This window comes from Rattus norvegicus, chromosome 17, assembly GCF_021556685.1.
Source record: "Rattus norvegicus strain SHRSP/BbbUtx chromosome 17, alternate assembly SHRSP_T2T, whole genome shotgun sequence".
In the NCBI taxonomy this organism is placed as follows: Eukaryota; Metazoa; Chordata; class Mammalia; order Rodentia; family Muridae; genus Rattus; species Rattus norvegicus.
In genome coordinates this window covers 41,098,596-41,113,269 of record NC_141550.1, presented here as the reverse complement: position 1 = coordinate 41,113,269, position 14,674 = coordinate 41,098,596, and the positions used below count along the sequence as shown (strand labels likewise).

Genomic DNA, 14,674 nt, shown 5'->3' with positions numbered 1-14,674 from the left:
TATTTACACAAATCACAGAGTATCACTCCCCGGGCTGAAAGTAAGTGTGCTTACCAACATTTATTTAACCGAAGTACAGTCAGTGGTGACAGCTTGAGGCAGAGTTGGTGTCAAGCATAGCACTGAATGAGCAATGTTTCTATCAGCCAGAAGCTTCCCAGACAAAATGGGCAGTGTGTTAAAACAGAGGTTTGCAATGCAGCATGGGAAGGAGACCGTGGGAAATGTGAATGAAGAGGTAAGAGCTTGAAAGAGAAAGTCATAATGAACTAAAACATCACAGTAACAGGACATAAATTGGCACACGCAGGTTGTCCCATGTTTAACTGAAAGTGACAGCCCATCATGGTGATGGTAATGGTCATCGTGCAGGCCATGATGGTATTGCTGGTGGAAGTGACAGTGATGGTCACATTGACACAGGTCATACTGTTTGTGGCTGACAGTGTGTGTGATGACGGTTACAGTAGGAGTGAGGGTTGGTGACTGTGAGGGCGACAGTGTTCATGATAGTGTGGCAACAACATGATGGTACTGATGGAGGCAGTGACAGTGACAGTTATAGCAATAGCCATGAGCGTGACAGTGGTTGTAAAGGTGAAACAGGGGTGACAATGTAACAATGAAGATGGTGACAATGAAGATAACATGATGGTAACAGGAATTAACAATGGTGATGTTGAGTGTGACCGTGAGTGTGACAGTGATAGCATGGTGACTGTAATCATGGAGGGAGCGGTGGCAGCTCCTGGCGGTATTGATTTAAGTGCCTGAAGCTTTACCATGTTTATTATTAACTCATTGAATTCTTCTTCCTCTTCTTCTTCCTCCTCCTCTTCTTCATCTTCTTCTTTCTCCTCCTTCCCTACTCTTCTCCTCCTTCTATTACTACTATACTATTACTACTACTACTACTACTACTACTACTACTACTACCACCACCACCACCACCACCATCACCACCACCACCACCACCACCACTACCACAAACAACAACAACAACACTATAACAAAGTGCCTACTCATTTCTTTCTCACAAACAAGTCAATCAGGAAACAGAGATGAGGAGAGCAATTCACAGGAAGTGGGAAAGGCAGGCTCCAACCACAGGTAATAGGACGTGACTGACCAGACAGCACAGAGTACCACTCAAGATATGCCAAGTTTTCCAATTCTAGACGCCTCATTGAACCCCACAATAGTACAGGCATGGTCCAGGAACTGAAGATTCAGACACAAGGGCAGCATGGGCCCAAGGGAAGCCATTCTCATAGGAAGGACACAGTGCTGAGACAGTAACGCCCTGGGTGTGATCAATAAACACACTAAGGAAGGAGCAAGTGCCTCTGGGGTCTCAGAAGTGGGAAGCCTGTCTAAGTGGAGGCCACCAGAGATGAAGACTTCGTCAGTTCCCCTGAAGCTCTGTGAAGCCCTGGAGATGAAACGATACTCAGGCACTAAGCAAAGCATGGTGACAAATGAAGAGACGGGATGTGGGGCTTTTCTCGTACTGTTACGTCACTGCTGGGGGAACTATGGTGGTAACTCAGCACCAAGCCCCCAGCGCCTCTGTACAAAATCACTGGCCACTCTGATAGTTGGGGAAGTCAATATCTTTTGCCAAAAATGAACCAAGAAAAACATGAACAGGTACCTTTAGAAAAGTGATTTATAAGAGTAGAGATAGCCAGTGAGTAAACACTTACTGGCTCAAAGCTTAAAAAATTAAGACTGCACATATATTTCAAAATTATTTTCTATAATGAAGTCATTTAAATTTAGATTATCAGAGTTGAATTGTACAATATCTTTACTTTAACACTGCTATCATAATATAATCTGTATATTTTAATTAACTACACAGCAGGATGATAACTGTTCAAATACAATAAGAATAAAAGTCAGAAACACAATATGAAGTAAATCGCATAGACTGTACCTTTAGGTGACAATGAGGTTTTAGACAGGTTCAAATGCTTCAATCCCTTTGGGAGTTTGGCAAATTGAATACTTAAGGAGGACACGCCTGAGGGGGAAAAAGAAACAGATTGTTAGAATTTTCAAGTGTTTAGACACATGACTGCTTTGCAATGTGTAAAAGTTGAATATGTTTTCAGGAAAGTGGTTGTACTTTTCTGCCTGAAGTCAGGGCTTCTTTTATAGTCATTCTGTGCTATTCACTGGGCTGAAGAAGAAGCAGACTCTAACACATACAGTGTCTAAAAGGTTATTCTTATATACTCCCTGTCATAGCACTATTCACAGCAAATCTGTGACTCGTGCACTGACTCAGTCAGTAAGTATCCAATCTCCATACAATTTCCTACATTTAGGAAAAGCCAGACACGGTGCTGCACACCCATGATCCTACCACTGAAGAGGCAGAGAAAGGCAGATTCCTGGAGCTTGCTGACGATTTTCCCCAAATAGGCAAGGGGTAGATAAAAGTAAGAGCTCCAAACTCAAAGAAACACACTGGATAGTATCCTGAGGAATAACACTGAGGACTGACGTCTGGCCTCCACAACACGGGGGCACACAGGCACGTACACTCATATGTGCACCCACAGGAAGATGCACACATACAAACATAAAATAATATACAAATAAGCATGTGGCCTTCCCAAGGTCCTTCAAGTGGCTTCAGGTTGTAGGTGACCTATTACCACCTGGGCTATGTTTTCAGAGGTCAAATTAAGTAGCACTAAATAAGTTCTCCTAAACTAGGACAAAGTTTTAAATCCAGGCAGCTACAGAACTTCTTTCTCTCTGTGTGTGTGTGTGTGTGTGTGTGTGTGTCTCTCTCTCTATCTGTGTCTCTGTGTGTCTGTGTCTGTCTGTCTGTCTGTCTGTCTGTCTCTCTCTCTCTCTGTGTGTTTGTGTGTGTGTGTTTGTGTGTGTGTGTGTGTGTGTGTGTGTGTGTGTGTGTGTGTGTGTTGTGTCTGTCTGTCTCTCAATGGGTAAATAAAATACAACTTCTCTTGGGATGAATATTCAGCGTTTCCTCTCATTTTTGAAACCTCTGTTTTAATGAGTTGATTTTTCGTTGGGATAAACAGATGCTGTTTTACTATTGTCAAGAACAGGGTAATTTTAACTACTCAAGTAACAGCTTCACCATTACCAGATGGGTTCCTGTGCTTAATTAGCGAATGGTTAGCAACCTCCAACAGAGCATCCAAATTTTAAACTCCATCAAGTTGGGGTTGCAGCTGGGGATAAATTCTCTTATTTAAAATCTGGTATCCTCTAACATTTATGGTAAGTGTGGAAGACTGGAAATACCAGTCCACACACTCAGGAACTTCTAAATGCAAATGGAGAACAGATAGGCATGTGCCCTTTCTAATGTTCTTCAAGCAGCCTCGGGCTGTGGGTGAACTATGCTCCCTACAAGAATTTTAGATTTTCTAAGAAAACAAAAAACAAAAAACCCAGTACCAGACAGGAGAAACCTCTACTCAAGGTGTTGGTCAGATTAGTCCAAGTGCTATATGCTATTGTTGTTGCTCTTAGCTACCTACCACTCAGAACCTGTAGATAAGTAGTACCTTTTGACAACTTCCGGCACAGAACTAGAGGAGTCGAGCTAGATCTAACCTAAAAAGCCTCTAACTTGCCAAGGGGGGAAGCAATCAGTGGTTTTTCTTATCCAGCTGTAACATCAATGAACTATAACAGTGCCCAGCATAGCAAGACAGCCCTGCAGGCACAGTGGTGGCACTCACCTTGGCAATGCCCAACCACTGGCTAAGTGGACTTATGGACCAATCAATGAGAGGGAGGTTATGTCGGCTACCAGAAGCCTAGTCAACTACCTGAGGCAAGTGAGGTCATGAGTTTTATAGGAGAATCTACTGCTGTCACTTTAATGGCCACCTTAATCCCTAGCTATGTTCCAAATCTTGTCATTGTACCTGCAGATGAGCATAGCTCTCGCCTCCTCAAAGCTTCTATTGACAGCAAACATACATCATTACAGAAAACCACACTGGGTCACAACCCAACACAACTCTGCATAGGCTCAAGGACCATTATAGAAAAGGAAGCAAAGCAACTGAGAGAGCCAGAGGACCCAGTGTGTGCTACAGGCTGCATCCCGGTAAGTGTCTCGCCCATAACCCTTCACCCGGCTGCCTGAACAGCAATATCCACTGACATCCCAACCAGAAGGGGAATCTCATGGGACCACTAGACAAAAACTACAGGCAGCTAACAAGTGTGGAAAGAGAGAATTGACCTCTTCTACTGGTTATTCAGTACAGAGTGGCCAACCCCGATACAACATAGACACACGCTACGGCAAACAGTCTCAGCAGGTTTATGTGTTTTTAATAAATAATATTTACAAATTTATAAATTTACTCGTTTTATAAAGTGATGTCTATCGTGTATATATGTAACAGTAGTAAAAATGAGCAATCAGTTGCGAGGCACATAGGAGAAATTGGTGCAAAGGGACATGAAATGGGATGGAGAGAAGTCAGGGGAAAGGGGACATGATATTTTTTTAATATTTAAAAATTAATTTAAAAAACTATATAAGACTATTAATGTTTTAAATATCCAAAAGTCAAGTGGCTTATCTGGATAAAAATATCAGATGCTAGGAGACATACCTAGACAAATGTGCTTAAAGGACAAAATGGAAAAAACATGAAAAAAAACAAAACCATTGAAATCACAGACTCAAACAAATCTTGTGTAGTTGTAATAAAATAAGTTAGATTTCCCAAGTATTACCAGAGAAAAATGTAACGCTTCACTAATGAAGAGACTATAATTACTGTGGTCTGCATGCTGTGATCTGCATTTGAAAATAAATTGAATGAGTCTGACAGAAATGAAAAGAAAACACAGGCATTCTTACACACAAGCACATACATGCAGAAATGGCTAGTGGTGGCCACATGTAAATCATAAAGTTGTCTTACTAGTGAGCTATCCCTTTAAAAATAAAAGACCAGACAGGAATACTCTCTGCGATGCTGTATGTTTTCTAAATGATACTAATACTGTGTGATAGAACTTGAGCTTAATAGAAAAGTGATCAAATCTCTAGATATGCAAACCTTCAGCAGTATAAACACATAGCAAATAAAGCCAGAAAATCAAAGTAGAAAATAGAGTGAAAGAAAATTATGATACTAACATTGATGAAATACAATAGAATGGTTAGTCATACAGAGTAGTGAGATAAATTTAAGAAAGGAAGTTTTATTAACAGAATTAATAAAACCCACACAGACTGGTTAATAAAAGACTATCAGTGAATGGCATACAGACACTACAGAAAAAGGCAAAAAAAAATATTATGCTTAAAAATTATCATTTTAAAGAAAGTAGATAAATGCCTTAGAAAAGACACAACTAAAGCTCATGCAAGAGGAAACAATTTATCCATACAGCCTTCTATATCTTCAAGAATACACATCTGCAGCTATTTTAGTTCAGCAGATTTGAGCCAGGGATTTGTACACATTGAGCAAGTGCTCTACCACTGAGCTACACTCTCATGCCCACGAATTTAAATCTCTAAAATCCTTTTCATAGAGAGAAACAATAGCCACCAAGCATACTGCAATTTCCTGCTATCTAACTCAATATTTATAAAGTTCTGCTACTTATGCTCAACTACATTAATCTATCAAAAGGATGTCAGAGGGGCTGGGGATTTAGCTCAGTGGTAGAGCGCTTACCTAGGAAGCACAAGGCCCTGGGTTCGGTCCCCAGCTCCGAAAAAAAAAGAACCAGGAAAAAAAAAAAAAGGATGTCAGAGTGTAGGTATCATTTCCAAGAGGGGGCAGGGAGCAGTAGTGGGGTAAAGTGTCGCATGAGTAACACTGTTTCCTGGTAGTGAGTGCCCTGGAATATACACTTTGCAAACACAGCAATGTAAACATGGTGCTTTAGTTTTGATGGGTCTTGAATAAAGGACCTGGTGCCCAGAGTAGTGATGTGACCTCTAAGAGGTGAGGCTTTGTAGAGGCTGCTCATGTCATTAGAGACTTCCAAGGGAATTGAGCAATTCTGAGTTCTCTCTCTTTCCCCCCCATGTATGATACTAGTCGTTCTGTTCTGACAAGACATCCATTCACAACGGACTACCTCAGGACAGCACCAGAGGAGAAGTGCTGACCAACTGTGGAACAGAGTCACCTGAGCTGGGAGGCCAGCACTGTTCTCCGTCCAGGCCACTGTGAGTGAGGGAAGTAGACTGCAACTTAATGGGTTTTTGGTAATGTTCCTTATCTCCCTAAAGAAGAATTTATTTCAAAAAGTAGAAACCAAGTGGGGTGGCACACTCTGTCCTTGAACAGCTAGTCTTCCTGGAGTTCCTCACCGGCTGACTATTAAAGTCATAGACATTTGTCATCACACCTGGCCTTAAAACATTGTTTTATATCACAGAGGAGGAAACTATAATGAATCATTGTTCTTGATGATTTAAAAACATAAGAATAAAAAACAAATTCTGAAATAGGCCTTATTAAAGCCATTCCTGTCTTCCTTGGCAGAACATTAACAGTTCTTCAGAAGAATTAACAGTTTCTTCAACAGAATTCAAAGAAGGGAGGGGAGAGGGGAAGAAGAAAGAGGAGAGAATGGAAAGTTGAGAATAAAAGAAAAAGTATATGTGTTCAGACACACACAGCACTGAGAAGTGTTATGTGTTTACCCTGAGGAAGAGAAGGGTGAGACACCGGTCAGGACAGCTCTAAGCTGTCTAAAGCCCTGCTTTGGCACTGAAATAAGAGTCTCAGCAGGCATGAGAATGTAGATGTTGCCAGGTGGAAAGAAAGAAACACAGATGCTCCATGCTTGCTGCAGCTGGTTCGCCAGTGACATGCGTGATCACAAATGAACAAGATCGTTATAGAAAGGACAGGGGACATGACGAAACTTTGGGCCCAAACTATCCAATTGAACCATTTGAACCAAAGAAAACAAAGCAGTGCATAAGAGCTGTGAGTCGCAGCTTAGTGAGCTGCTTAGAGCATCTACTGGGGATTCCATTAGACAGGTTACTTTCCCCTGGGCTTTTAAAAACCAGGGAGGAGCTGGCTATTTTTCTTCAATAGGCAACTGTTCTAGCTTCCTCTATTTCAAAGCATTTTTATCTAATGAAAAAGTAACTATAAAATGTCTCATATGCTAATTTGCTATCCATCATTATTAACTTCCATACACAGACAAATTAAATTTGGCATTGCAAATTTAACCCTATTAGTCACATGCCCACTTAAAAGTGTATAGCATCATATATAATTTCAACATTGGGCCACGCTGATGTTGCAGAGATTCTCATGGTGAGAAATGGGATCAATAGGCCCTGGCTAATCTAAAGCATTATGTTAATGAGCTAATGGACTCTGCCTGCAGAGCTCTAGCAACGTGACCCAGCGAAGCAGAGTCCTGTACTGCGTCTTTCAGGAAGCATACAGAAGGACAGTGGTGCCGCCACTTGGAGAGCTGAAGCAGATTGATGGACATGTGCTATGAAAACCCTATGCCAAAAACACAAAACAAACACAAATACAGAGATACAGACACTAAATATATCCACTCACATGCTAGAATGCTTAGACCTCAGAGCTGAAGGGATAGCCAGCTGAAGAGCAACATCTGCTCTCCCAGAGGATCAAGTTCCAATCCTAGCACATAGCTGTGAAGAGCTCCAGTTCCAAGGCATCAGACATCTCCCTTCCGGACCAATGGGCACCATGCACGCACAGACAAACATGCAGGCGAAACACCCACACTCATAAGATAAGATCAAAAACACTGGTGTGTGTTTGTTTGTTTTTAGATTTCTACCAAATCCTGTTGGAAAGTAGAGAAAAACTGAAAGGGAGTGAATAAAGAAGTAAAATACAATGAATTTCTGTTTTTCAATAAATGAAAAGTCAGGTGTAGTGGCTCATGCCTGTAACATAAACACTCAAATGACTGAAGCAAGAGGATCCTCATGAGCTTGATACAAGACTGGGCCATGTAGTAGGTTCAAAGGGAGCCTGGGCTACAGGGAAAAAGGGTGACAGGGCTACAGGATAGGGAGGGAATTAGGGAGACAGACAGCAGACAGAGCTGTTGGGGAAGGGGAAAAGAAAACGGAGTCAAGAAGAAAGGATTTGAAAATCATGGGATATTGCTGGGTGGAGGGGAAATGGAGTCAACACACCTAACTTTTATAGGTTCTGAAATCCAAACCTAAAACTTAAAATATTGCTTTACTCTATACAACAATAAAGGTAGTGTATGTGGTTAAAATGGTCCACCTAAGAAAGTGCCATTTTATATCTGCTACAGAGAAACTTGCCATTTGAGAAATGGCAACTTGCTTTTTAGAAAATACTTTGACATATAATAGAATAAGCTAACTTGGGCTGGAGAGATGGCTCAGTTCTTAAGAGCACTGACTGCTCTTCCAGAGGTCCTGAGTTCAATTTCCAACACGCACATGGTGGCTCACAACCATCTGTAATAGGATCTGACACTCTCTTCTGGTGTACATGAAAACAGCTACAGTGTACTCATAGAATAAATAAACCTATAAATAAATAAATAAATAAATAAATAAATAAATAAATAAATACTAACTTGTTCAAATAGCACAGAGCTGCTTAATTCCTCTTCGAAAAAAACCCCATATAATCAGATTCAAAACCCACTGAGCACAGTACAATGGCCAGCAGTGAGGCAGGAAATTATAGGACAGAGTCTGCACACACCGTCCCTTCCAGTGCTATCCCAGACACATAAAGGCATAGGAGTTTTCTCCCCGTTAAGGCATGAGCAAGAACTGCACTGCATCTTCTCTAGGCTATGTCTGTCATCGAGCAAAGTCGGAAAGAGTAGGGTTTCCTGAATGCACGGCACTGGGCTATTCTTACTATTCTCGGTACTGTCTCCTCTATTTCTCAGAGCATCCCCCGGTTTGAACACTACCATTATTAACTAGTCTAAAACATGAGCAAACTGCTAAGACATGGAGACGTTAGTTACCATCCAACACAACTGTGGCAAAATCACAACTTCGAAAACATACATACATACATACATACATATATATATATATATATATATATATATATAGAGAGAGAGAGAGAGAGAGAGAGAGAGAGAGAGAGAGACCACACCCAGGGGCTATTTCTTTCATCTTACTTTGAACATCAAATAAGAGTCACCAATGACGGTCAAAATGGAAACACCGGGGACCTCAGGTCAACCCTTATAAAATAAATAGCAGTAAGGCAGAACTCTAAATCACCTTTAAATTAATTATCAAAACTGCTCCAGGCACTCATCCCCTTGGATTCAGCACTCCTGGTTGGTACTGCAGCTCAGTTGTAGCTAGCCAATGCCTCTCCACAGGCATATCTATCTGCTGAGAGAATCCCTAGGTGGGCAAACAGGTTTCGTTGGGGGTAGATGAATCACATAGCATATGCAGGGAAGAAAGCTGCCAACCGCTAGGTCAAGAATAATCATTTTACCTACACAGTTCTGTTTCCTTATCCATTGGCTGACTCTCGTTGCCTCCGATGCTCCTGGGGCCACCAAGAACTGCAGCACACCTGGTTCCTACCCCATCCTACAGCCTAATATTTCACAAACAATAAATTTATAATGCTCTCCATTAGCCTGCAAGAGAACCTGGTGCCTTCATTAGGGAAGCAGCTGGGTAGGGAGGTCCTATAGTTAGAGATCTCCTTCCTCTGTATCGGGGGCAGGGGGCACAGTGTCTCTCTGGTTTCTTTTTCTTTTGTCCCTGTGGTGAACTGTTGGTCAGGTCTTAAGGCTTTCCACAGATTCCCAGCACCACGGACCTGACCTCCTATTAATTTTACTTCTATGGTTTCCTTCTGGTTCCCATGTCCTTCCCTTCAAGTGACTAGCAGGGGCCCCTCTGCTAAGCTATCTGTTCTCTCACATACTCTTAATTGCCAGTGGTCCACATGCCAGTTTATGGATGTCTGTCAAACCCACTCCTGCCTCAAAGAGATAATATAATGTCACTAGACTCCATTTCTGCCTCACGGTCCTTCATGAGTTAACTTCTTTCTCTGATGGTCTGCCTCCCCCATGCACCATTTTCTCAATACTGCCTGTTCCTCCTCTACTGTCCTACAGTCTCTGATGCCTGTGGGACCTCTGTGTTGATGGCCAGTATCTCTAATAGCTCCATGAGCTAGTCTATCAGGTGATTTCCTTTTGGATGGCCTTGGGTTTTGAGTCTTTGCTTCCAGGAGGACTATGCAGTGATATTAATTTCTCTGCTTCTGTAGCACTTAGACTGACACCATCAAACCCATATCCTGCAGCCTCATGAGAAAGCTTGAGAGTTTCATTGCTTGTTTAAAGGTTTTTCTCAAGTTAAGCCTTTCAGGTACTAAGTATTTCCAGATCGCCTGTCTCTCATATAGGCCACCGATAATCTCCCCAGATGCATTTGAATTACGGATTCTCTTTCTCTGTATAAAACCGAGGCTTATGAAGCATCATCCATCACTTCTACCTCCCTTTCTTCCCTCATGGGGTCCCAGTTTTTGGATCCAGAGGGATCTCATCTAATCTATACTCTTTTCTCCTTTCAGCCCCATAGCCAAGAAGAAGCCATAAGGAGTGGCAAATGAGCATCTCCGTCTCCCTGTCTGTTACTGAACTTACCCATCAAATCAGAACCCGACTTGGGGAGGGGTATTGCTGGAAGCATATCTTCTTCCCGTTGTAATTCTTCTTCACACAAATAAATTTCATCTGGATAGCCAACTCCATCACTAATGAGTTTCTGAATATGTATAGCAACAGCCACAATACTTCACAGGAGCTGGCTGGCACCCTTCTCCTTCTGATGGCTCAGAGTGCGTCACAGTTACTCTCCGTAGCAAGGTCAATGCAGCTGTCACTATAGTATGAAGGCACCCCATTTCGTAACACACAGAGAAAGGCCATACTGGGATCCCCTGCCTCCAACCCATCAGAGATGTGCCCCGCTTAGACTCAACCCACCATTCACAACAAGAACAGCATCATTGCCCTTCCCTGAGCTCAGGGGTTTCTTGCTACTAGTCACATCTGCTCCAATGACAATGACAGCTGTCATGCGTATACAAACACTCTTTCTCTGCTCACTCAATCACATTTCATGTTTCCTCTCCACAAGCCCCTGGTAATTTGAAAGCTGTCGAGCTGCCCTTTAGACTCTGGTATGACAAGGAGTCCATGCTGTAAATAACTAGGGTTTGCCATATCAATATTCATATCACAGGCCAACAGCAACACTTTCTGGGAGCTGCCAAGTAAATCTCAGGGAGGCTGGTTCAGGGGTAAAATCAAATGCCGAAAGCCTCAGAATTCTGTCCTATTAACACAATGAGGTCCTGTTTGCCTCAGGTTTGCCTTCCTTTGTAAATAATCTTCCCTGCCCCAGTCTCCATAGGTCACAATCCTCCTTTCCGATCCCACCCCCACCTCTTGATTGTTTTAAAATATAAGTCACTGTCATTGAAAAGCCAAACACCACTGCCATGGCGGCACACACCTATAGTTCCAGTATTTAGGAAGAAAAGGCAGGACAAACAAGAGTTCAAAGATGGCCTAAAGTTACATGAGACCCTCTCTCAAAATAAATAGGAAAAGAAAGGGAAAAAAAAAAAAAAAAACCTGAGGAACTACTCTCTTGATTGAAATTTCAACAGTTTCTACACAGCTAAATTTCCTAGGGTATTTCTACCTATAATTTAAAAAGCTACCAAGCGGGCTGGAGAGATGGCTCAGCGGTTAAGAGCACCCGACTGCTCTTCCAGAAGTCCTGAGTTCAATTCCCAGCAACCACATGGTGGGTCACAACCATCTGTAAAGAGATCAGATGCCCTCTTCTGGTGTACTTATATATAATCAATGAATAAATCTTTAAAAAAAAAAAAGCTACCAAGCATATTTTGATAATTAGCCTGAATAAAAAAAAAAAAAAGAACCAATGAACAGCCTGTGTAGAGTAGAGGTATAATCATAATCTCAGAACTCGGGAGGCGAGTCAAAAGGCTTGCTTTAATTTGAAGATGCGCATCTCTCCCCCTCCCTCCTCTCTCTCCAAACAACAACAACAACAACAAACAATGAAAATCGTTTCTCAAGGCTCAGCCCCAAGAGTGAAGTCGGTAAGTTGACAGCCATCCAAGGCAGTGGCAAACAGCAATGTAGCAATGAATGAACTCGGAAGAGAAAAGGGCAAGACTCAGTCTGAAAATACTTTCAGGTGTCCAGACTGGATGGAATGTAGGCAGAAGACACACTGGAGATCTGCTGAGCGAGTAGCTGCTCAGCTGAGGGACCCTCATTGATCCATGACAATAGTATCGACAGAAGACACACTTGATGCAGGTGGATGAACACATACACGAAGTAGAATCTCTGAGGGCAGAAGGTGGAGGGAAAAGGTATCTTTCTTGAGCCTACACTCCTACTCACATAAAAGAACCCTCTATAAATGTCGCCATGACTTTCAAGAACTATTTTTAAAAGCAAATAAGAGAATGACATTAAATTCAAACTCCATTTATGGAAAATACTCATCGCTTATGAAAAATCTTACACTAGATGCTGTACATCTAAGGAAGGGATAGGAGGAAGCTGGCATAAAGGGGGTATGACAGGCTGTGGGTACTCCAGGAATACGGATCAACTACCCATGCTTAGTTATATCATGAGCAGAATACTGTAAATTAAACGAAAAGGTTATGGGGGCTCCAAGGTGAGGACCTAAGACAAGAAACAGTATTGAGGGGCAAGTTGTCTATGAGTATGTGAAGGACACAGGACAGGAGAGGAAGGGCCTGGGATTTATCCTCTGCCTGCCAGTCCTACAACAGTGACTTATGTATTGCCTTTTAGGTGTGCCTCCTCTCTGAGGTTCAGGCACACTGCTGCTAGGACAAATGTACCACATTCAATTTATCCATTGATGAGTCCTAGGCTGTTTCCACACTGCCGTGTGTGTGTGTGTGTGTGTGTGTGTGTGTGTGTGTGTGTGTGTGTATTACACCTGTAAATCTGTGCTCATAGCAGAGCCTTTGTGCGGACTGTCTTATTTCTTTTGGGTGATAACCAGGAGTAGAATTGCTAAGTTCTTTGGAACATTTGTGTTTAACCTAAAAACTGTCTCTCAGTCAAAAGTGGTAGCTTACAACTTTAGTCCCACCACCCAGGAGTCAGAGGCAGGTGGATCTCTGTGAATTTGAAGCCAGCCTGGTCTACAAAGTGAGTTGCAGGACAAGTCGGACTGTCCTGTCTCAAAAAACCAAAACCAAACCAACTAAACGCAAAACCCAAACAAACAACAACAGCAAACCTTTTCTCTCTAGGTTCCCAATGGCTGCATCCCTCTCCATTCCCACCAGCAATAGCAGCATTTTCCTTTCCTCAGACCCTCAAATACGCTTACTTTTATCACAGCCAGATGACAGCTATGAAACAGTAACTCATTGTGCCTTTAATTTACATTTCCCTAATGATTAACAGTGCCTTGCCAGCCTGTCTTCTGGAGTTCACCTCCTTAGGGACCTGACTGCTTCCCTGTACTGACTCTGCCCTGTTAGCCACTAAATGCAACCACATCCCTACATCTGACAAATAAACCCAATATAGCCACCCTGAGTCTACGTCCAGTTTTGTCTTCGTCTCATTCAACCACTCTGCCACTTCTAACAGAGCCAGTAGAGAGAAAGGCTGTTTTTCCTACAGAAATGACGACACCCCAGGAACTCCGCACTCCAGCCCCGTGTCTTTATTTTCAGTCTGGGCTCATTCTTAGGCTGCTTGCCACGAGACCTAGTTTTGGATTCAGCTTCCACCTTCCTTCACATTCCCTACTTTAGATGACAGAAGTTACCCCTGAGGTTCTGTGTGAATACTACAAGGGAATCACTTTACACACAAGGCAGCATCCCAGTCACAAAGTACAAAAAGCGAAGCTGCCTCCGTGGTCTCAGCTCAGCTGAATAATTAATCCTCATCAAATACCTAACAAAGAAAGATGAAAGGCCCTATTCAACAAGGCTGGAAAACATTTCCAACAGCAAATGAAAACAAAATGTTCCCTCCAGAGGTAGAGTGATTCCTACTCCAACCCCATCCATCAATGTTGAGAAGAAGATGGAGATTCAGTCAGAAGCTTCCCTTCCTGTATCAACTGCAGGCACTGCCTTCACTACTTATGAACACTTTCCTTTGATTTCCCTTTTCATTTTGTAGGGGTGGGGATTGTTCCCAGGGCTTCACGCATGCTAGGTAAACCTGCCATACCCCAGCCCTAGATGCAGATATGCATCATGAACCATTCTCCTTACCAACCAGGTCCTCCAAGCTCACCATAAGCACACACTCAAGTCTTAGAAAGTGTTAAAAGGTGTGTGTGAGGTGGGTACAGATCTAAACTGGCCTCCTCTTAAATGCTTCCTGCAGAGCAAGACGGAGGGGTTTACCATGTGATTGTTAAATTAATGAACTCTAAGTTCATCTACAAAGCAACCATAGGCTGGGAGTGGCACTCAGCAGTACAGCATGCACAGGCTCTATACTCAACATCTACAAAGGAAGTAGGGATTTGTATAAAGTCACATGCCTAGACTCTCCGAGCCTATGGGGCAGAGGTACAAAAATACAAATCTGA

General features: G+C 42.5%; 1 protein-coding gene across 20 annotated transcripts in view; it reads right to left on the bottom strand.

The window, feature by feature from the left end:
* Window positions 1–14,674, bottom strand: part of Carmil1 (capping protein regulator and myosin 1 linker 1) — a 279,258-nt gene that overhangs the window by 99,394 nt on the left and 165,190 nt on the right. For all 20 annotated transcript variants that reach the window (XR_015640809.1, XR_015640810.1, XR_015640811.1 and 17 more), the window contains 1 exon segment: window positions 1,940–2,026. Coding sequence is in view for 17 of the 20 variants with exons in the window: in XM_087590622.1 (XP_087446748.1) it covers window positions 1,940–2,026 (87 nt within the window). In the remaining 3 variants the exon portion in view is untranslated.